Here is a 24,525-nt window from a genome sequence, read left to right as displayed (position 1 = left end):
AGACAGTTCAACCTAAGTATTTACAGCACTTTAAGTGACTTGATACTACCAGTTGTATCTTTGTTGGTTTACAACTGTGATCAAAGAACTAGTATTTATGAATAGCATGCAGAAGTATCCCAAAAAATAGTGAAGAACTCAAAACTAATCATGTAGCATGTTAGTCCTCAAACAAGGGGGTAAGAAGAGCCTGGTCCATCAGCAGGCAATTAGTCTCTTGCTGCAGCCACACTGCCTCCTGTTGGGCAGCTGCGTGGACACAGGTAGCCTCCTGCTGGGCTGCTGTGGCTTATATCAGTGCCCGCACTACATCATCCATTATGATGAAAAAAAATTAAACCCTGTCCTATTTTTTTTTCCATCTCCTTCTTCCGCCGCGCTGTGCACACCAAGATCCCACCCCTGACACAAATTGTGACAAAGTTCCTTCTCTACCTTGGTGGGTCCTGCACTTATTGGCGGATTTGTTCGCCTCAGAGATTCACCATGTGGGTCAGGAAACAGCCCAGAGACCTTTCCCTCTGGTAGAAGCCAGAGTCCAGGTCAATTCCTCCTGTGTCTGATCAGGAGTTGGGAGATTTGGGGGAAGCCAGGCCCGCTCTCTACTCCGGGTTCCAGACCAGGGCCCTGTGGACTGCAGCTGTCTATAGTGCCTCCTGGTACAGCTGTGCGACAGCTACAACTCCCTGGGCTACTTCCCCATGGCCTCCTCCCAACACCTTCTTTATCCTCACCACAGGACCTTTCTCCTGGTGTCTGATAATGTTGGTACTCCTCAGTCCTCCAGCAATATGCCTTCTCACTCTCAGCTCCTAGTGCAGGGGTAGGCAACCTATGGCACGGGTGCCGAAGGCGGCATGTGAGCTGATTTTCAGTGGCACTCACACTGCCCAGGTCCTGGCCACCGGTCCGGGGAGCTCTGCATTTTAATTTAATTTTAAATGAAGCTTCTTAAACATTTAAAAAACCTTATTTACTTTACATACAACAATAGTTTATTATAGACTTATAGAAAGAGATCGTCTAAAAACGTTAAAATGCATTACTGGCACGCAAAACCTTAAATCAGAGTGAATAAATGAAGACTTGGCACAGCACTTCTGAACAGTTGCCAACCCCTGTCCTAGTGCCTCTTGCTCCCAGCTTCTCGCACACACCCCTACTAACTGATGGGAGGTCCGTTTTAAACCAGGTGTCCTGATTAGCCTGCCTGCCATAATTGATTCTAGAAAGTTCTTAATTGGCTCCAGGTGTCTTGATTAGCTTGCCTATCTTAATTGGTTCTAGCAGGTTCCTGATTGCTCTAGGGCAGCCCTTGCTCTGGTCACTCAGGGAACAGAAAATTGTTCATCCAGTGGCCAGTATATTTGCCTTTTATCAGACTCCTGTACCCCACTGGTCTGGGTCTGTCACAACCTATAAAGTTGACTAAATCAGCAGCTTTCACTTTCAGTGAAACTAACTACAAATTCAAATAGATAACACCGGGCAGGGCTGAGCCACAAACAGTCTTTAGCCCAGAGCCTTCTGGTTGGGACAGACAGTAAATAACAGTCTATGAGGCCTGGTCTACACTGGGGGAGTGGAGGGAGGGAGGAGATCGATCTAAGTTACGCAACTTCAGCTACATGAATAACATAGCTGAAGTAGACGTACTTAGATCCACTTACCGTGGTGTCTTCACCGTGATGAGTCAACTACTGCTGCTCCCCCATCGACTCTGCCTGCGCCTCTCACTCTGGTGGAGTACAGGAGTCGATGGGAGAGCGCTCGGGGATCGATTTATCGCGTCTATAGGGCTCTGTAGTCCAAAGGTCCTCTGTTTCCTCAGGATACTCAGCCACTGGCAGTCCCCATTGCTCCTTGGGGCATTCATCAGATGGCGGTCCTGGCAGCTCCTTGGGATACTTGTCCATCTCCTCCGACCACAAAGTGTGGCTCTACTCAGGGGCTATTGCGGGATCCTGCAAAAATCTCTGCTCCTTCTGGTGGTCCAGCCCCAACTGAGCTCCAGGGCTCTCCTTTTATATTTCCTGTCCTGCCCCAGGACTTCCGGTGCCGGGGGCAAGGCAGATTCTGCTCCACCCATGAGGGGGAGTGTAGTGGTCCCTCACTCTCCCTCACTACAGACACCATTTATTTTAAAGATGAAGAACACATGAAACTTGAGAAAGGTGATGCAGAAGACAATTTAATTGGCCTTTTACTTAGGTTTAAATAATTTATTTGGTCACAAGTTCTCATCTTAGGCCCCTAGTAGGTATTTATCTACTATTCACTCTTTCCCCACCGACCCCCAATTTGGCCTTTTGGGGGCTTCATTACAGGCATCTGCTAGACTATTGGGTCAATCTTGTTGTGCACTCAGAGAGCTCTGTGGGAAGTTATACCTGGTTCTGACCAGTGCTCTTTATCCCTTTGTTTCAAACAATACAAACTGGGACCAATACTGGCCTCATCCTCCCTGATTGAACTAACCTTATTATCTCCAGACTGATTCTGGCCTGCATATTTATACCTGCCTCTGGAAATTTCCATTACATGCGTCTGATGAAGTGAGTATTCACCCACGAAAGCTTATGCTCCAATACATCTGTTAGTCTATAAGGTGCCACAGGACTCTTTGTTGCTTTTTACAGATCCAGACTAACACGGCTACCCCTCTGATATATGATCCAATGAAGCTGACAGAGCTGTGACAGCATACATTTTAGATCTTAGTCTTTTAGTTTAGATTTCAAAATTGACATTGCATTTTGACTTAACAGAAAAAGAGAACAGGAGTACTTGTGGCACCTTAAAGACTAACACATTTATTTTAGCATGAGCTTTCGTGAGCTGCAGCTCACTTCTTCGGATGCATAGAAGAAGTGAGCTGCAGCTCATGAAAGCTCACTTCTTTAAGGTGCCACAAGTATTCCTGTTTTTTTTGCGGATACAGACTAACACGGCTGCTACTCTGAAACCAGAAAAAGAGAGTTCCTAATACACTAGATAAAAGTTTGACCCTAAAAAATGTATCCCTAGAAATGGAATCCATTAAAATGCCTCCTTCATGACAGCAGGATAAAACACAGAGGATCACAGAGATATGTTTGATCGAGATGATGCAGTATCGTGAATGTTAAAACGGCAATTATAAACATACTTGTTGAATTAAGGCTCAATTTTGGAGGTGTTCAGCATCACAACTTCAGTGGGAATCGTGGGTGTTTAGCACTTCTCAAAATCAGTGCATTGAACAGCAACCAACTCCAATAAATCCAGTGACAGAAATCTTCTCATGTCTCCTTCCACTCATAGGTCTCTGGATGGCTGTGAAATATGCTCCCATGGCCAGTAGCTGGGCTTGACATTTTCTGACAAAAATGAAATGTAATGACTTTTGCCATAACAAGGTTTCACATGTTAAATAAATCAGTCTTGACAAACACCCAGTCAGAGTTCTGTTGTATTCAGGGCCAGCTCCAAATTTTTTGCCGCCCCAAGCAAAAAAAATTTCCCGCACCCCACCCTGGCCCCACCCCAATTCCACCCCTTCCCTGCCCCATTCCAACCCCTTCCCCAAATCCCCAGCCCCGCCTCCTCCCCCGGGCGTGCCACATTTCCCCTCCTACCCCTCCTTCCCTGGGATGGAGGGGGGTGAAATGGAGCGGCGGCACACTTGGGTGAGGAGGTGGAGGTGAGCTGGGGGGGGAGCGGTTCCTCTGTCCCCCCAGGGTTACTTTCTGCGGCCCTCCCCGTGCCCCCCACCGCCGCAGCTCACCTCCGCTCCGCCTGCTCCCCTGAGCGCACCGCCGCTGCTCTGCTTCTCCCCCCTCCCTCCCAGGCTTGCTGCAAAACAGCTGATTTGTGTGGCAAGCCTGGGAGGGATGGGGGAGAAGCGGAGTGGCGGCACACTCGGGGGAGCAGGTGGCAGTGGAACAGAGGTGAGCTGCAGGGGGAGCGGTTCCTCTGCCCCCCCCCCCAGGTTACTTCCTGCGGCCCTCCTCGCACCCCCCACCGCCGCAGCTCACCTCCACTCAGGGCCGGCTTCTAGCTTTTGTGCCCCAAGCAACAACAACAAAAAAAGGAAGCCAGAGTGCTGCCCCTTGGAAAGTGCTGCCCCAAGCACATGCTTGGAGCGCTGGTGCCTAGAGCCAGCCCTGGTTGTATTTCAATAAGATTTCCTTCAGACAAAGATTTGAGGCACTTCTGTCATGAGTCATAATTAATGCTTGAGCACTAAGAAGGCAATTTATGTCAAGCTAATAAATACAAATATTAAATTCATAGAAGAATTTGAGGTGAAATAGTAATATTAATGTAAATGTCATCACTATTACCATTAGTTGACAACTGTATGCAGAGCAAGCTTGTCAATTTTCTGAAGAAGTACAAGTGATACCTGGGTGGAGAAGGCACTTGCTTAACAGAGAGAGCTGAGTGTGTGAAGTAGAGAAGCAGTCTCAGTCTGCGGTTAGGGTGCTAGCTGGTGACTCAAAAGAGTATGGTTCACTTCCTTGCTCTACTGCGGACTTGTGATATGACCTTGAGCAAGCCACTTGGTTTCTCTGTGCCTCAGGTCCCCATCTGTAAATGGGAATGATAGCACTTCCCTACCTCATAGAGGTGATAGGAGGATGAATACATTAAAATATGTGAGATGCTGAGATATTACAGTAGAGAGAGTCATATAAGTACCTTAGATAGATACAGCCAGTAATTGAAACATCTCACAATGCCCTTCCTTCATACACTCTTGTCCCCAAACACTATACCCCAATCAGCACCCATAATATCAACACTTCCTGAAAAACACATCATACCCCATACCCTGCTACACATAAAGGCCACCCACGCAAACACAGTCTCTACCAACTCTGTCTTCATGCACAATTAGACAGGCTTCAACTTCAGTTTTATAGATTTCAAGTGACGTCCACCAAGCGTACATTTAGGGTCATCCTGAAGCTCTTTTAGCTCTCTACTGTATTACTACAATTATGGGCCAATCTTGCAATCTGCACTCAAGTGGAACACTTTCTTCATTCCTGAGAGAGATTTATGCTTAGGTTAGACAAAAGGCAAGTTGCCTTGGTAATCTACATCAGATTTTAAGGGGTCCCTGAGGAAGACACGTCCTCCTTTTCTCATCCAACAGGAAAAGAGTTATACTGCTAAATTTAGGGAGAAGGAGGGATGAATTCCCCAGAAGCATATAATGGGATGTGAATATGGGCAAGGGCAGGGCTGCACTGAGGCAACTTCTAAAGAGAAACCTACTTTATAAACTAATCCTTCAAACATACATGTGAGTAACTGTGCATGTGAGTGATCCATGTAACTCAATGGGATTACTCATGTAAATGTTGGCAGAAATCAGTGTCCAAGATGGTGGACAGTAACTAGCTTTTCTATTTCTGGTTTCTCTGTTTTCCTGAGGTTGGTCAGCCATGCTTACTCTCCCTTACATGATGACTTTTAAGAGGGAAATGGGGCCACTACTGTCAGCCTCTTTCCTGCATATCTTTTGTTATCTGCTTCAGTGGTCCCATAAAGTGCTCAGAGGGACCCAAAGTACAGCAATCACCCCACAAATATCAACAATTCAGCATGCATGTTGGGCCTTGAAGTTAAACAAACAAACAAACAGCCACATTTGAAATAAAAAAAGTTTGTCCTATAATAGGGAAGAGGTCCAGTAAATGTGTGTGAAAGATCTTCAGAGTTCATTGGAAAGAGTTTCTTGAAGCATCAGAAATTCTAAGGAGAGGAAATCAGCTTAAAGCATCAGTAATCTTCAAAAAGCATCTTCAAAAAAAAAGGATCTTAAAAAAAGAACTAGATAAATTCATAGAGGATATGTCGATCAGTGGCTAATAGCCACTGATGGTGTCCCTAGCCTCTGTTTGCCAGTAGCTGGGAATGGATGACAGGGGATGAATCACTTAATGACTAGATTACCTTGTCTGTTCATTCCCTCTGAAGCACCTGGCATTGGCCACTGTCAGAAGACAGGATACTGGACTAGATGGACCTTTGGTCTGACCCAGTATGGCCATTCTTATGTAACTTATGTAAGTAAGAAGACAGTGGAAATATTTAGGATACACTTTAAGGATGCCACCAACACGACTTACACAACACGTGATAATAGGGTCACCACCTGAAAAGAGACTAAGAGGGTGACCTAGAACAACATTATGCAGCACAACAGAGAAAGAAGCCAAATCCATCAATAAGACAATCAGAAGCCTTACAGACCATCATAGAACTGAAATAACTGCGGGAAATTGTTGGATGCCCTATGCACCTCAGGTTGCAGCAGCATAAAGAAAGAAGATGATCTTCTGGAACTAGCATAAAGCCAAAGTAATTGGCTTTGTGCGAGTCTCCTGCATGGTAGAAGAGTGGGACAAAATCCAGCCCCCAACCTATGGTCAGGCTATTGGGTTGCAATCCAGGCTAAGGTAGCAGTGACAGTGGAGCAATCACTTTAAAAGCTCATATAAAATTTCTAGTTCAAGGTGCTACTGCAACTTCAGAATATTCTTGTTCTGATTTCTCAGCTGAAAAAACTTTATAAACGCTATTTTTCTGAGAGACTGATGTGGCCCAACCAACAATATTATTCCTCTATTTCCAACTGCAACAGTCTCTAGATTCTTGCTTGCCTTCATCACATCTCTGAGACATCACTGACTTACTGTCAGTCTGTTTCTCAGATCTGCAGCCAGTAAGTTTTCTTTGTTCTCTGTGGAAATGATGTTCTACTTTTCTATTATGTTAGAGACCTATCTTAGGGATGTGGCAGATTCTCCATTACTTGAAGCCTTGAAAGGAAGCCTGGGTATCTGTTTAAAAGAATTACAGCTCAAACAGAAATTATGAGTAAGGCTGTGAGTTTGTCACGGAGTTTGTCCGTGACTTTCTGGGACCTCTGTGACTTCTGCAGTGGTTGGTGTGGCTGGCCCAGGGGCTGCCTGAGCAGCTCGGGCAGTCCCTGGGCCAGCCTCACTGGCTGCTGCTTGGGCAGTCTCAGGCCACCGCGTCCCCAGCCCCAGCAGCAGCAGGAGTTTGGGTGTGGGCACACACGGTGCCCTGCCCCCCCCCCCCCGATCACCCAAGTTTTAGGGGTATATAGTACAAGTCATGGAAGGTCATGGGAGGTGAATTTTTTTTACCTGTCCATGACTTCTACTAAAAATACCCATGACTAAAACGTAGCCTTAGTTATTAGCTTTATGCAGAAATTGCTAGGGGAGGTTCTATGGCCAACATTATGCAGGGGGTCAGACTACATGATCATATTGGTCCCTGCTGGCCTGAAAATCTATGAATCATATCCATTTTCATATCTAGTAGAACAAACTGATAGATAAGCAGAGGCATGGGCAACCATCTGGGGCTTTTGGTCCAAACCCAATACATTTTTCACAATGTTGGAGGACTGCACACAAAACAAACCTTTATTTCTCCAAATATATGAAGAGAAGGGGAAAAGTTACATTTTCGATAGCACACCATGGGAGAGACAGGAAATCTTGCATTGTATCCCTTCTTCTTTGCCTGTAGATTGCTTAAGTAGACTGTAAGTTCTTTGGGGGCATTGACTTGGGTTCTTATGTCTGTAAAGCACAGCACATCTTTGGATGCTATATAAATAATAATATTTCATTTTGTTAGGGCTTATCTGTCAGCTAATGAATGCAAAGTTCCTTGAGTTTGTGTAGGAAATAGTACATTATTTCCCTGACCGGCTCTAGCCAAAAATTGCCTCTACGCCTGCAAAAAAGTGGATGGCAAGTTAATAAAAAATATCAACATAAAAAAAATCCCTGCACAATGGGAGAGCTTAGAGACTTGCCTGGAGCTGATGTTTCTGGCATCCTTTTCAATGGCTGAGTTAATTCACCTAGCAGTGTCTGGCTGACAGCTCTGTGTCAGCCTAATGACTGTGTGTTATGGGGTCCAGTGATGGTGCAAGTGTAGTGGTGAGGTAAAGGCAATCCTACACCAAGGCAACATAGAAAAATATATTACAGAATAAATGCCAGTCAAGAAAGAACAAAAAAAGTGATTTAAGTCATCTTATTCCTTTTGTTGTCATTGTATCCTGACCCCCTCCCCACTTGGTTTTGTAGCTGCTGCTTGAAAGTCTGATGTTAAATAGGCATGTGGATGGATGATTTAGTTTGTCCTACAAGTCCCAGACCTGGCCTCCAGGCAGCACTGTGCTTAAACCTCCTGGAAGTCACCTTGGGGGGGGGGGGGAATCTCCTGCAGCAGACAACAAAAGAGAGCAGGGAGAGAGGCTGCTGGGGGGAGCAATAGCCCCTGCATGACCTCTTGAGCTGGGACTGTACAAAGGCAGACTCTGTGTTGAATCCCACTCTCTCCCCATGTCCCCGTCCCCCCCCACCCCCGCCATCCTCATAGGCTTCCCCATTCATGTGGGCGGCACTTTCTCCCTGCATTTGAAATATACTTGTTGCAGCTCTCTCTGCCTCCCTCCCCCAGCCACCACTTCCTCCTCCTGCACTCAGCATCTCAGGCCGCTCCAAGAGGGCTCCCTTCTGATTACGGCACGAAAAGCCGCCGGGCGGGCAGATAACCGGGTGAGTGGAACCTGCCCGGCACCCCAAGCCGCGGGGGGCACTGTGCCCGGGGAGGAGGGGCAGGGGGCTGGGCTTTGCACACCGAGCCTTCCCCGCACGCGGCCGCTGAGTGACTGCAGAGCCGCGCCAAGGGAGCCCGCTGGCGGGGCAGGGGCTGTGGCGTCCCTGGGGGCCGGAGCACAGCGCGCCGATGTCTCTGTTCCCGGGGGAGCCCGCGGCAGTGAAAGGGGCTGGCAGCGCCCTGCGGGCAGCGCTTCCGCAGCCGGGACCCATGTGACACCGCACTGCACAAGCCTGGGGTGCGATCAACCTGCTGTGCCGGTCGCACGCTCAGTCCCAGCTCCGGGGAGGCCACATTCCTCTGCCCGCCCTGCCGCTCCCGGGATGGAGCAGAGGGGCTGCCCGCGCGCGCCCTGGAGGGCAGACTCGGTCCGCAGCGTCGGGGTTCAAAGTCCATGAGGCTCTTTCCAGCCGAGGGCAAAGGAATGTGCGGTCACCGTGTCCCCTCCGGGTCTGTACTTTGGGGCGCTGCTGCTGCCTTGGCTTGTCACAACCCCACCAGGTCCTACTCTCCACGCCCCGCACCCCCTGGCCTCCCACCGGCTGCTGCATTGCATTGCTGATACATGCTGCCTGGCTAGGCGGGAGACAAACGCGGTTTGTTGCTAATTATGCATAGGAGGGACTATGCAGGAGAGAGCGGAATCTGGAGGCAGCAGGAAGGCAAAGCGCACGGGATGAAGTATGGCTAGTGCCTATACTCGATTGCCCTACGCTACTCCAAGAGAGGCACCATGACCAAATAGGGTGTGTGGTATACACCAGGAAGGAAGTTAGTCATTCTCCACATGCAGACCTATTATTTACTGAGCACTAAGCTAATGCAAAGGAATGTGCGCTTACGGCCCTTTAAACACAAACAGGGACCAAATGCATGTTTGTTTAAAACTAAATTGACAAATTTGTAAGACCACCAGAGTTCCCTGCCAAGTCTGACTCATTTGGAGAGGGTTTTTAGCAGTTTTTGAAGCATCTCCTTTGGGGGAAGAGCTTTTCTGCTTGTGTTTCAATAAGCCATTTACAACAACACTCAAAAGAAATCTCTGCCTCATGCGAGTTGGCAGATCTCACAGCCTTGAGTTTAAAGGTCAGCAGACAGGTTGGTCAGAAAAAGAAATCATTTTACTGCATTCTCGGTATGCCTTCTTTTTAATTGTTATGTTTAAAAATTTTGCTCAAAGGGATGGTCTCTTGAAATAGACATCTTACACTCTGATCCTGTAACAGAATCTTCTAACAAGGTCCCTTGCACTCATGAGTTGTATTGACTTCAGCGGGATTCAGTGAGGAAACACAGTTCCTGCTAGCAGATCTTCAAGCAGCATTGGAACTTTGGCATTATCATGGTGCTGCAGTGGTGCCACTATAGTTAAGGTTGCATCATAATTTCTGTTTAAAGATGGATCTTTCTAAGTCCTCTATAATTGACATGCTTAGTCAGATTCCTTTGAAATTTGGTGTGCCTCGAGAAGTTGCAGGGTAGGGTTAATGATACAAATTTAGAGTCATTTGAGCTTGGTGTTCCAGAGACCCTGTCTTGAAATAAATAGCAATGTTTCAAAAAGTTTCCAGGTGGTGTGTGTGTTTGGGTTTTTTTTTTGTTTGGTCTTTTGCACAGTCTTTTGGATCAAACTGCTGATGTGATGTGGGTCAAGATTAGGGTGACAATAGCAAGTGTGAAAAATCGGGACAGGGTGGGGGGGTAATAGGAGATCATATAAAAAAAAGCCCCAAATATCAGGACTGTCCTTATAAAAATTGGGACATCTGGTCACACTAGTCAAGATGGTCTCAGTCTGTCAAGTTTTACACAAGGTAGTGCATGGCCCCCACTAAATCTTTGGGGGACCTAAATTGAGAGTGTTATTTCATGTACATTTTTTAAAATAGGCCTACACCAATAAGAAAAATGACTAGACCTGTTTCCATTCCTGCTGTTTTATATGCTTTAAAGCGCGACGCTTACTAGTGCTCTAAAATCCGATTGGTTAATCAGCTTGCTTGGAAATTTGGTGTGCCTCAGGGGGCACTGGATAGCATTAGTGATGCAAATTTGGGATCATTTGACTGAGAGGTTCCTTAGTTACAGTCCTCTACACGCACACCTCAAAACCCAAGATTCCCTCTGCCGCCTTGTACTGTTAAACTGAAAGCTACTAAAGACTGGATGAATGACATGCCTCATTGAAATTGATAGCGGTGAACTCAGCCTTCAATTAATATAACTAAGCATAAATTAATGACAAGCCCCTACCTGAGACAAAAGGAGTTATGCACTGAGTGGCCGGAGGTTGCTGCAATTTGTCAGTCATGGGTGGCAATTTTATTTGGAGGTGGGGGAATGTAATCAAAGTATTTTGGGGAAAAAATTAGAGGAGAGGGGAGTGGTATTAGGGGGTGGAGGATTGGAGAAACAGGGGGAGAGCGGTTTGGGGCTGCAGCAAAAGGAGTGGGCTTAGGAGAATGTGGGTAGAGGAGGGAAGAGAGGTGAGGGAGTCCTTGCACCCCCCCACTCTGCTTGTGCACCCCATCCCTGCACCTGCAGCTCTGCCAATGCATCCCAATCCCCCCACAGTTTGACCCATGCACCCCAACCTTCCTGCACCCCACAGCTCTGCTAATGCATCCCAACCGCCTGCACCCCACAGCTCTGCCAGTGCACCCCAACCTTCCTGCACCCCCAGCTCTGCCAGTGCATCCCAATACCCCCAGTTTGACCCATGCACCTCAACCCATGTGCAAACCCTTCACACATCCACCAGTTCCATTTGACTATAAGCTCTTTGGGGCAGGGACTTCTCTGTTTTTATAGTGGTGCAGTATATTGCCACTCTACTTGAGGTTGCATCATGACTTCAGTTTAACAGATGACCTTTCTAAGTCCTCTAAAAACTGACAGGCTTAGAATTTATAAAATCTCTGGGCGTTGAGATCCCAGTGCCTGATGGGGCAAAAATCACTGGATTGCCCTGGCAGATGCCATAGCATGGCAATCATGGAGCTTGACTAGTTGCATGACAGCAGAGATGGCTACTAGCCATATTGCACCATCCAAACCCTTCCATAAATTGGAACTGAGGATGATCATGGCTACCAGTCCCATATTGCACCTTCCATTGTTTTGTACCATTAGCTGTATCTAAAAATAGAATCAGTGCTGCCTAATATGAACCAGAGAGCACAGCTGCTCTGTGTCAGAGCCTGCAGAAATTATTATCTGTATGCTATTCACACCACCTGTTGATTCCGTTCTTCCCCAGCCTTTCTTGGCTACCGTAGCATTGTCCCCACTTGTGTGATGAATTAATAAAGAATGCAGGAATAAGACACACTGACTTGTTAGTGAGAAATGAGTGGAAGGCAGCCTCCAGCTGCTATGATAGTCCAGACAGGACATTAAGCAGTGTGTAGGAGAGAAGCCCAGCATCCCACTGCTAGTCCAGGGGCAACTGAATCTTTCTTTACACATGAAGGGTGGGGGCTGATGGAGCTCAGCCCCTGTTGCTATGATGAGGATGGTTACCATCCATCCACCAGAAAAATTAGGGCCAATAGGCTGATGTTGTACCATCAGCTGAGGCTGATGATGAGGATGGATTTATCAGCTTATGCTGATGATGAGGATGGATTGCCATGATGTTGGTGTTGAGTGCTGCAGTCAGAGGATTGTTTTACCGGGTGGGTGAGTAGATTGCCGACACTGTGTTTGAGGATAGCTTCAGTCCTCCAGTCCATGCGCATCCATTTGATTCTTTGGCACGCTGCAGTGCGCTGAGTCCCTGCTATGGCGTCTGTCTGGAGATTTTTAAAAAGGATTCTGAATTTCATCTTCTGTAACGGAGCGCTGATAGAACGGATTTGCCTGCCCTTACAGCGATCACATCCGCATGGTCCATGCCGCTGGGCAAACAGGAAATATTCAAAAGTTGATAGCTCCTGGAGGCCAATAAGGCCTTAGTTGTATTTCTTTGAAATTTGGTGCCTCAGCAGGGTGCAGGGTAGAGTTAGTGACCCAAGTTTGGGGTCATTTGAGCTATGGGTTGCAAAGATATAAACCCTGAAAAAAAATAGCTATTTTTCAAAAAGTTTCTAGGTGGGAAGTTTAGCTCAGAGCTAAAGATCAAATTATTGATGTAATGCATGTCAAAATGGTTTCAGTCTGTTGAGTTTTACCCAAGGCAGTATCTGATCCTTTATGCCTGTATGCCTCTCATGTATACCTTCAGATGTAATACTTCATGTTGCTTTCTGAAAAAATTGCTACAGCAACAATATGGAAGAAGTGTTGGAAGAACATTAAATAGGAAATGGGAGGGTTTGTGGCTGACCAGAAAAGGTGTACGGTATGACAATGAAAAATACAAGTTCTGACACCTCTGGGGTACATTTGTTGAAAAAGGTTCAGAGGATCTTTCTCTCAAACCTAAAACTGTCAGTATTTTGGAACAGAAACCCCTCCTGTGATTTCTCTCAGGTGTCCTGTCACAAGCTCCACCATCCAACTATTCTGAAACACGACCAGGAACACTATTCCATGGTAACATGGCTGTCCTTCAGTTGGTGGTATGTCGTTCTTTTGCAGAAAGTTGAGTTGAGCAAAGCGCAAACATTTCAGCAACTGTGGGATTAGCAGAGAAAATGTATGGGTGTTAACAGGGCATACCGGGGCAGTGCGGAAAGAGGTTAAGGTTGTATTGGCAACCTTAACTGTGCATTTCTTGGTTTTCAGACGTTTGAGTTTGCTAAATTGAGCATTCTGCCAGGGGACGACCTATCACTAAGCAACCTTAACTCTGAATTAACATACATTTTTGCCATTGAATTGTAATAGTTTTAGCACTAGATGAGCAGTAGTCATAAACCTTACACCAGCATATCTCAGTAAATACAAACATCATAAAGCTTGACCAGGTAGGTCCAATCCTGATTCTACTGAAGTTAATTGAAAGTGTAGTGGACATTCCCACTTCAGTGGGAACAGGTTCAGGCTTTTAATCTAACATAGCATTACACTGAGTAGCTGTAACATCAGATACTTTAGACATATTTTTGGTGATAAAAACAATGTACAAGTGATTACAATAATAAAACCTAGTTTTTCTACAGTGTTTTTCATCAGTAGATCTCAAAGAACTATACGAAGGAGGTAAGTATCATTATCCCCATTTTACGGATGGGAAAACTGAGGCACAGAGAGGCACTGACAACATATTTCCAGGTGTGCAGGCAAAATAATATTACACTCTTCTGCTAGGCAAATTTCCAGGATGCAAAGTGAAATTTTGTTTTCCTAATACCTGGTGAAAATCATGTTGGATGCCACACACAGCGCTAGTGTAATGAATGTTAGAGTTGACATTTGCTTTGACATTTGGCATGGAGGATTTATTCCAAAGTAAAGTGAATAATATCTACATATTGCTTAAAATAATAACTTTGTGTCCATTCTTCCAGTTATGCACACCTTATACAATCTCTTTTGACTTTTCATGGGAATTTTGCATAAAGAAGTAGTTCAGACTCAGTCAAGGAAACTACTTACAGTATCAAGCACTACACTTGGTAATGTTTGAAGGATCAGCTCTTAGGCTGTAAGCTCTTTGGGACTTGGGGTATGTTGTCTTCTGTGTCTTGTACAATGCAAAGCACTTTGCCATCACTTTAAATTAAAAAAAAAAATGAAACATCAAGTTTGAAGAATTCATTTGCTCCATCAGCTAATATAATTAGAACTTTGATATCATGTTGCCATTTAATTTTAAACACGTTTTGAAGAGGTGGTAGCAGTGCAGCATCTGCTGTTGGAATATTGTTCAGCACTTGCTAATATCCACTTGCATATTCATGATCAGTCATATTATCATGTTTTAGGGAGGAAAAGTAGGCTGGAAGAGGTTGTGTGTGCCAAATCCCCTTAACCCATGCACATGTGAGGAGCCTAGCTTCCTATAAAGCCATAAAGTTGGTGGAGCTGGCTTTTCTAATACACTTTTAACACAAGAGGAAGGAGTTATATAACACTGAAAAACTAGCATAATGGGGTGCCTCCCATATTTATTGTCTCAATGACTCCATGCCAAACTTGCTCACTTTATATGAACAAAGATTATTTTTTTCTAGATACCAAGTTTGCAAACTGAATCTGGGGTCTGAAAGTCACATTTTGTCCCTTGCTCTTGCATGTGTAATAAAGGATCTGAAAGTGGGACTAAGCTTAAGATTCTTTTGGTGCATGACAGAGAGAGAGAAGAACCCCATCCATGCTTCCATAGTGGAATTTGCTTTGCTGGGCTAACAGGAGTTTAAAAGTAATATAAACTTACTGTTGTCAGGTCAACAGAGAATTGATCTCACTCTTAATACACACATGGAACAAATCTGCTAAATAATAAAATAATAAAACCTATTCTGACCATCACTGTCTTCTGACTATTTGATAAGACACAGTCAAAAGGGTTAAGCATTTCCCATAAAAGTTCTGGAGTTTTAGCATATAAAGTACTTCCATGCCATTCCTGGCAGAGAGGCAATGGTCCCCATCTATCTTCCAGGAACTGGCCATGTCCACTGGACCCATGCAAGGTGTCAGATTCTAGTGAGATGTGCAGTTTGCATCTCAAAATAACCCTTATCGCACTTGCCCAGTCAGGTTTCTTCGTACTTGCTGGTTGATGTACATCACACTACACTACATTGTGATCTTTTCAACTATTACCGACTAAGCAGGGTCAAACCTACTTAATTTGTTGGTGGTGACTGCCTAGAAAATGCTAGGTGCCCCAAGAAATGATGTCGATTTAGTAGGTGGACCTCTGCATCAAGTAATGTATCAGCATGGTGCAAGGTCGTATTGCCACTGCCTTTTAAATGGGGTGCAAGAGACCCTGAAAACTTGTGCACATTATAAATCCCATGCCATTTTTCAAAAGCACAGGGTTATTAACCCTGGTATTTTGGCCAAATAACAATTTGGGTAATTACGGTCTGTTTACCAAATAAGTTATTCTTCACTTCCTGCCCTAAACTATTGTATAGCATTGATTGTTGCCATATTTCACGGCAAAGGAAGTTGCATTTCAGTGGGCCAAGAGAGTCTTACAAAACATATCCAGAGGCAAATTTTGTCTTTTAATAGTTCTTTGGGGTCACTGTGAATTAAAGTAAATATTGGCATCATTGAGATTAGGGCATTTGTCTAACATTTCCCAGCACTGCTAAAACCAGTTCAGTTCACTGGCAATAGTAAGGTGGAAGTACCAGTGCAGATAAAGTACCAGTGATCACTGGCCTTTTAACCCCCCATGTTGTGTAAACCTGCCCTGAGCAGGATTAGATTAGTTTGGGTCAGATCCTCAACTCAAGTAAATTGGCTTAGCTCCATTGACTTCAATGGAACAACAATAATTTATACCACTTGATGATCTGGCCTGTGGAGCTGAAAACACCAGTGACTGCCTGGAGCCTTTTCTAGAGTGCTCACAAGGTTGCTCCCACTGGTGGAGCTGCACTAGCTATAGTAATTGTGGGAAATCTTAGGGGGAAAACCTCTTTTAGGGCAGGCACAGCTATTAAGTCTTTGCCATGCATTTCACATTAGAATGCCATGATAATACATTAGAGATTACAAATGCATGACTGTGGGCCCAAAGTAAGGTGCTGAGACTCCGCACTGATGCCATATTGCAGGCAGAAAGATGAGAGGTTGGCAGGAGGCAGGGAAGACTGACAGGGTAAAACAGTCAGGAACGTTTTAAGGGCTACCTGCCTGTCACATGATCTAGCAGGGGATTTAAGGAAAGGATGTGTCATCTTTCAAGGGCAGCTGGCTGAGACAGGCAAGGAAAAAGCTCCTGGGGCTGAAGTTGGTCAGATGAATTGCTTTGTTTTGAGGTTGGTGTTTGAATAATAAATTGTGCCTGGAGGCAAGGGCCTGAAATGGACTCAGGTGTGGCACTGGCTCTTTCTTGGGCTGGTGAAATAGTCATCAGTGTACAAAGATATACAATATTGTCAAGCCCAGATGTTCAAAAATCAGGACTTGCTCCCTAAAAATAATGAGATTTAAAAAAAGTAATACATTTGGGGTTCTTTTTTATTGGCATCTAGGCTTTGAGCCTACAGAGCGCATTTGTGTCACATTTTCAAGCTTTCCTCTGAAACCATGAGGTCTAGAAACCAACTCTTTTTAATACTGAAACCCGCTTGTCACATAATCACATCTCCAAAATCTGGGACTTTGAGTGAAACATCAATATTTTGAGAGTCATGATAAAAGTATGAGAGTTGACAACACTAGAGATCTATAAGCAAGGATCAGATCAGATGAGTTAAAAGAATTTGCAGGGATTGGTCTTAATACCTTATATCTATCTAAATGTACATTTACTCTATTTGTAGACTACAATGAATGTGGAACATGAAATTAACCTCTTAGTTGAGGAGATTCGGCGGCTGGGGACCAAAAGTAAGTACTGTAATCTCACTGATCACACAGGTCTATCCTTACCATGTCAACTTGTGAACGTGACATGACTCATCAACCAAGAAGGCCTGGGCCCCAGTTCTACAAAGACTTACATATATGTTTAACTTTGACTTCAATGGAACTACCCACGTTGCATAACGGGAACTACTCTTATGCATGAAGTTAAATACATGCATAAATCAATCCAGGTTGGGGGCCTTGGAATGAAATCCTGGCTCCATTAAAATCAATGGCAAAACTCCCATTGAATTCAGTGGGGCCAGGATTTTACCCTTGGTCATTAGCTGGATGGGAGTCTTCCAGTGTCAGCCCAGGTACTATAGGAAATAGCACTCTTCCCTTTGAAGTGAATACTGAAATAATGATTCAGCATGACAATGGCATAGAGGGTACACTTACAAAGTTTGCAGACAATACCAAGATGTGAGGGGTGGCAAGTGCTTTGGAGGATAGGATTAAAATTCTAAATGATCTTGTTATACCAATATAATAAAAACCAGCAAGATCTTATTAAGAGGGATAAGGCAGAGATGCCACATTTATTGTAAATATAATAGTAAAGCAAAAGACAAAAGCAAACAACGTTGTTTTACTACTTATTTCTTATACACACACACACACACACACACACACACACACACACACACATATACATTCATTCACACAATCATTCATTCAGGTTCTGTATAGATGTTATAGTTACCAGCCTAGATGTTGCTCATGCCAAGTTACTGGCCAGATATCTTGGTCATGAGGAGCCGAGTGTCAGATGCATCTGATGCTCCTGGAGGCTGGCAGCAGAACCATAGACTCAAAGTCCTCAGTTTTCAGAGTCCAGTTTTATAGGAATTTATTTCTATGTCAGTCCATGAGAGTTGCTTCATTCTGCTGTTGCTAAATCAATCAGCAGGTGGCTGGCTCCATGTTATAAATATTTGTTTTTAATGCCTTTGAGGTGTGGTGGGGTGGATTCCAGTTTGCCCTCCGGGGGGGGGGGGTCATTTGGTTGATCCCACTTGACACCTTCTTTGGCCAACACTGAATTCTTCAGGCTGGTAACTCCCTAACCATTCATTCATTATTTAAACTAGGCACTCATTCGCATACATTCTCTATCTTAATCACATCTATTTCACTGTCTCTTTACCTTTTGGGGTGTTACCAATTTATAGAACAGGCACTTAGAGTCAATTGACTTTTAACAAGTTTTATACAAAGTATTTCTTTGAGCAGGCTTCACACAGACACAGCTGGTGGCTTGCAGGTTAGAGGCTAAATGTTGGGAATCACAAATTTACTTCTAACATAAACCTTCAGTTATAAGGTATCAATTAACAATAAATCATTTCTAACAATAAATCATCACAAATTTACGTCTAACATGAACCTTCAGTTATAAAGTATTAATTAACAATAAATCATTAAATCATTTTTCATATAAACCATGTCTAATATAAACCTTCTTTAATATCCCTACAATCTGGACAAACTGGAGAAACGGTCTGAAGTAAATAGGATGAAATTCAATAAGGACAAATGCAAAGTACTCCATTTAGGAAGGAACAATCAGTTACACACATACAAAATGGGAAATGACTGCCTAGGAAGGAGTACTGCGGAAAGGGATCTGGGGATCAGAGTGGATCACAAGCTAAATATGAGTCAACAGTGTAACACTGTTGCAAAAAAAGCAAACATCATTCTGGGATGTAGTAGCAGGAGTGTTGTAAGCAAGATATGAGAAGTAATTCTTCCACTCTACTCTGCGCTGATTAGGCTTCAGCTGGAGTATTGTGTCTAGTTCTGGGCGCCACATTTCAGGAAAGATGTGGACAAATTGGAGAAAATCCAGAGAAAAGCAACAAAAATATTTAAAAATCTAGAAAACATGACCTATGTGGGAAGATTGAAAAAATTGGGTTTGTTTAGTCAGGAGAAGAGAAGACTGAGAGGGGACATGAGAACAGTTTTCAAGTTCATAAAAGGTTGTCACAAGGAGAAGGGAGAAAATTGTTCTTGTTAACCTCTGAGGCTAGGACAAGAAGCAATGGGCTTAAATTGCAGCAACGGTGGTTTAGGTTGGACATTAGGAAAAACTTCCTGTCAGGGTACTTAAGCACTGGAATAAATTGACTAGGGAGGTTGTGGAATCTCCGTCATTGGAGATTTTTAAGAACAGGTTAGATAAACACCTGTCAGGGATGGTCTAGATTAGGGGTTCTCAACCTTTTTCTTCCTGAGGCCCCCCCAACATGATGTAAAAACTCCTTGGCCCACCTCTGTCACAACAACTGATTTTCTGCATATAAAAGCCAGGACCGGTATTAGGGGGTATCAATCAGGGCAGTTGCCTGGGGCCCCATGCCACAGGGGCCCCCATGAAGCTAAATTTGGCTTCAGCCTTGGGTGGCAGGGCTTCAGCCCCATGTGGTGAGGCTTTGGCTTTCTGCCCTGGGCCCCAGTGAGTCTAACACTGACCCTGCTTGGCGGCCTCCCTGACACCGGCCCAGGGCCCCCAGGGGGCTCTGGACTCCTGGTTAAGAACCAGTTGTCTAGATAATACTTAAGTCCTGCCACAAATGCAGGGGACTAGACTAGATGACCTCTTGAGGTGCCTTCCAGTCCTATGATTCTATGGTGCAAGGGAAGAGTGCTATTGTAGGTGGTCGCTCAACGTGTTTGAAAATCATTTCCAAATTCCATGAACTTGCTTAGAACAAAGACTATTCTTTTCACTGCAATATAACACATTTAACGTTCTTAGAACTCTACATTTTAAAAAAAATGTCTATAATGATAAAATAAGAAGTACAGGCTTGGCGGCCTCCCTGAAACCTGCCCAGGGCCCCCAGGGGGCTCTGGACTCCTGGTTAAGAACCACTTGTCTAGATAATACTTAAGTCCTGCCACAAATGCAGGGGACTAGACTAGATGACCTCTTGAGGTCCCTTCCAGTCCTATGATTCTATGGTGCAAGGGAAGAGTGCTATTGTAGGTGGTCGCTCAACGTGTTTGAAAATCATTTCCAAATTCCATGAACTTGCTTAGAACAAAGACTATTCTTTTCACTGCAATATAACACATTTAACGTTCTTAGAACTCTACATTTAAAAAAAAATGTCTATAATGATAAAATAAGTAATGTCTGCAACTAGGATCTGGTTTGCTATTCCAGCTTTATGAAAGTGTAACTGTTTATTTCTATTTATTTTAATAAAAAACCCTCTTAATTAAATTTTGTTTATACTGCTTGTTAGAGAGACCGTAGGTTGAGTGATTATTTTGAAATTAATTTGCACCACTTCAAGAGAGCTATTTTTGTGAGACAAGGAGGGACACATTAGCTTTTCAATTTGGACTTTAAATGTTAACCAGCACAAGAAACTATTTTAAAACAAATCAATTCCTACAGCTCCAATAATAATTTTGTATAGTGCTTTTCATCCATAGATCCCCACTTTACAAAGAAAGGTAAGTATCAGAGTGATGAAGTGGCTTGGCCAAGGTCACACAAAAGATCATTGACTGAGCTGGAAATACAACCCAAGTCTCCTGTTGTGTTTTGACTGTATTTCAAATATTCCTCCAACTGAAGGACAATCTGCATGTGTTGTAACACTCCTATCTCTGGTTTAGATGCTGATGGAAAGCTGAGTGTGAAGTTTGGTGTGCTCTTTGCTGATGAAAAATGTGCCAACCTCTTTGAAGCCCTAGTGGGCACTCTTAAGGCTGCAAAACGAAGGAAGATTGTTACTTACTCAGGAGAGTTACTTTTACAAGGTGTTCATGACAATGTTGATATTTTGTTACTGCAGGATTAATGCAGTTTGCACTTCTCCTGTGTATTAATTAATTTGTTTCAGGTAAATGATATGCAGGCATTTCAGATCAAGGCAAATCATCCTAGCGTGTTTTGATGTATTTTTCTATAACTTTATAGTAAAAAGAAGACTGTCTTATTTTGGAAAATATTCCTTTTTGTATTCCTTCTGTGAACATTACTGTAAATGATTGTAAGGTAAAGGACAAAAAAATCTGTCTTTTTAACTCAGGTAATGCATTTTTAAAATGTATCTCTCAGTTATTGTCACCTTGAAAGAAGAGACAGAACTGGTAACTTATCTGTGTTTACAAACCAAAATCTGCAGTGAAAGTATAAAATAAAACATGCCTAAATATATATAATTGTTGTTGTTTCCTTTCATTTGTAGAAAGCAAATAGAATTACTCTAAGTAAAAAGGATAAATGATGATGCTAGAGAAATGGAAATAGTTTTGCAATATAATGCCACCTTTTATTTCAAAATTCCATGGGGAGGAGGCGAGAGCACGAGAGGTGAACTGCAGAATTTGTTTAAATCAGGAAATGGGCTTGATTTCCCCGGTCATAAAGATTAACAATATTGATCATTAGAGGAGTTCAGCTTGTTCATCTTCAGTCTTGTCTATGAATTTCATGGAATCTTCATTCTATTTGATTCCTTCTGTGTAACTAAAACAAGAAGTGAACTTGTCAGCATGGATCACCATGAATTTAACAGGAAATTTGGCTGGTGAGAAAGATAAAAATAACCTGAACTGACAAAAATAAAGCAAAGAAAGTTGTTTTTTAGAAATAAAAGTGTTCTAAAGAGTCAGATGTGTATATAGGCTGGCTTCAGAGTGGTCTGTGTGAATGGACTGGGTCCTTACTCCATCATCAGCAAAGCACACAATGGGAATAATTCACCCCTGCATTGCAGTCACACTTGTTCACCTCCCCCACTACACTGAACCCCCGCCGTTTGATCCAGCCCTGCCCCAACTCTGCCACTTCTGCACACCTCTGTAACCTCTGAGTAGGAGGAGGCCTGGCTGAAGTGGATCTACAACCCAGCAATTCCCCATTGCTTCTAGCCCCATAAGAGTTGTGATGAGGGAAGCACAATTTAAGGTAGCCCCAGCTACCTTTCATAGGCTGCATCTTTGCAGAACAGGGGAATCATAAGCAGCTTCCTCTAGGTCCCTGTGCAAGTTAGTGCTGGCAAAGGTGTGAATCTGGCCCACAGGCCCAGAGTTACTTCCATACTCCCTTCCTGGGGTTTGGCTTTAGTGGTACTTGCACTTTTGTCTTGATTTCTCTGGTGGAATTCAAGAGAAGAGAGAAATTTGCATGTCCGATCTTAAGTATGTCTGAAAAGTGTTAAGAAATACAGGTTATTCAATGAATGTGCTGCTTACAGAAAGCCTCTAGTTCCATTAGGTTCACTCCATCCATCTCCACCGTAACTTTTAGATCTAGGAGGGAATGGATGAAGAGCCTTATCTACTTGAGTTCTCCAAACACTTTTGTTCAAAATTAGAGTATCCAGGAAAGGAAGGACTCCAAGTCTGAGTCTGTGACTAACACTTTTTCACAGAAGTCACTAGCTTCTCCTATTCCTTTATCCTATCCCAAGTCAGTAACTGAAAGTATACTTTAGACCAAGCAGGAGAGAAAAAGGAGAGCTTCTATTAGGTAGACAGCCATCTTACTAATAATTTTTAAAGGGATTAATATACTTAGGAGTAGTGGTGTGGGGGACAGGCAACAGGGAGTCCAGAAGACTGTCTACTACTCTAATCCTCGTCTGCAGCCAGATCTTCAGAGAGTTGTAAAAGATTGGTAAGTAACTCAGATACAAGGAAAACTGATCCAGGTTACATGTGCAAAGTACCTGAAGAGTGGGAGGCTACTTTTATTGTAGGCACAGGAAATTCACAAGTCATTAGGGAATCTTTACAAAGCTTTAAATGAGTATAATTTCCATTGCTAACTCCTTAATATATGCAAACTTCAGTGGCTCTATTCCACGTGATACCAATACAATGTATAGTATCAAAGCGTTTGAAAATGCTGAAATTTTCTGATGTGTTCCGTAGATGTCATATCTTCCTGTAGATTTGAAGCATGCTTTCCCACGCAGGGCAAAATGAAGTTCACTCAGATTTTCACAATTAAAGCAGTATTTTCATTTTATGATTCTACATGCTAGATTGCACATACCATATGTGCTCTTTTCACTTCCACATATTATGGAGCTAGACCTTTTCTAATGCTGATAAGAGTATCCAGGGATTCTGGGAGTATTGTGCATGGTGGATACACAAAGAAAACTTGTTCCAGTGGATCTCATGGGTGTCCTAGAAAGTTCAAGTGATATTACCCAGGGTTGCCTCATTTTCAGGGTAGGGAAGACAATGCTGTGGTATGGCAGGGAAATAACCTTGAAACTTCCAGTTAACCACAAGGGCACTGAGACACTTCACTCCAGAAATCAAGAGCAAGTCTATAAGAATCAATTGAAACAGTACTGTGAGCATGTACTGTATCTACTGATGGGGAAGTGAGGATTCATTTTAGCTCCCTGTTCCTGAAAGCTTAGAATATATGGTATGACAATGCTGTATAACCAAAAATATTGCTTTAAGTGCAACACACAGAACGTACCTGAAGATCTCAGCAGTCAATGTTTGTGTAGAGTCCGCTGAATTCGCTGTAGCCATTTTTCTTCCACATCCATGGAAGAAGGTTCAAATATGGGCAGAATATTTAATAACTACAAGACTGATTCTGTGTTTCCTCTTGCCACAAGAAAATATCAGATCTGTGAATGAATGCCCTAGGTAGTGGATGTGGCTACAGCAGTGTCAGACATAGTGATGGAAAACAGGTCAGAGAAATGGCTAGCATGGGTAAAGTTAGCATGGATATGTCTACCTGTGCTGCAGTCTCACCTGAGATTGCAGTGTAGGCATACCCTAAGTGAAAACTCCATGGCTGAAAATAGCACTATAAAAAGCATGGTGTCAAGACATTACAAATAAGCTGTACATTTCCTAGTCTAGAACAGTGTGTCATGTCCTTTCTTGGGCAGGGGGAAAGGCAAGTATGGAACATGTTGGTTCTGCAACAGGTCTTTATCACAATATTCACTTTGAACTCAGTCACAGACAAGCAACAGCAAGAAGTAAATGAACAAAGTAATTTGAAACAGAACAATCCAGAAATGGAAAATGTGTCATCAGAGCTCTGACAGCCAGTTGCAACCCACTTGTATGTGGGTGGCCTGGGTCAAATAATATGAATTTGATGATTCCCAGCAAAATGCTTCTAAGGCCTGAATACCTTTGAAATATAATATTTAAGAAAGCATTTTTGTTCAAGGGAAGTACCACAAGGTTGTGACGCTAAATATCAAATGCTGAGGTGAGGCATTGAGTGCCAGGAATATTCTCTGGTTCCCCTGCTGCCTGACATTGCCAGTCCAGCTGTAGTCAGAAACTTGTCCATTAAACCTATGTTAGGCTGTCCCTTCGGGCGTTTGTTCAGAGACATCACATCTAGCATAAAGGAGGCAG

General features: G+C 43.6%; 1 protein-coding gene across 2 annotated transcripts; it reads left to right on the top strand.

Annotated features, from left to right (window-relative positions):
- Window positions 1-8,484: 8,484 nt before the first annotated feature.
- On the top strand, window positions 8,485-21,322 carry ABRACL (ABRA C-terminal like). Of its 2 annotated transcripts, XM_039528578.1 has the most exons (4): window positions 8,498-8,600; window positions 13,767-13,806; window positions 17,058-17,124; window positions 20,782-21,322. In XM_039528578.1, the coding sequence occupies exons 3-4, from the start codon at window positions 17,064-17,066 to the stop codon at window positions 20,964-20,966; spliced, it is 246 nt and encodes an 81-aa protein (XP_039384512.1). In that variant the 5' UTR covers window positions 8,498-8,600; window positions 13,767-13,806; window positions 17,058-17,063; the 3' UTR covers window positions 20,967-21,322. The 2 variants fall into 2 exon arrangements, with proteins under 2 accessions (XP_039384511.1, XP_039384512.1); XM_039528577.1 differs by lacking the exon at window positions 13,767-13,806 and having other exon boundaries at window positions 8,485-8,600.
- Window positions 21,323-24,525: the final 3,203 nt, after the last annotated feature.

The sequence above is a fragment of the Mauremys reevesii genome, linkage group 3 (genome assembly GCF_016161935.1).
Source record: "Mauremys reevesii isolate NIE-2019 linkage group 3, ASM1616193v1, whole genome shotgun sequence".
Classification (NCBI taxonomy): Eukaryota; Metazoa; Chordata; order Testudines; family Geoemydidae; genus Mauremys; species Mauremys reevesii.
The sequence above is the reverse complement of the archived record's forward strand: the minus strand, read 5'-3'. Positions and strand labels throughout refer to the sequence as shown.

What these genes read in the sequence shown, in the direction of transcription:
- ABRACL (XM_039528577.1), top strand. Translation starts at nt 17,064, where the DNA reads ATGAATGTGGAACATGAAATTAACCTCTTAGTTGAGGAGATTCGGCGG. An exon ending in TCGGCGGCTGGGGACCAAAA is followed by an intron (nt 17,125 to 20,781) that starts GTAAGTACTGTA and finishes TCTCTGGTTTAG; the next exon opens with ATGCTGATGGAAAGCTGAGT.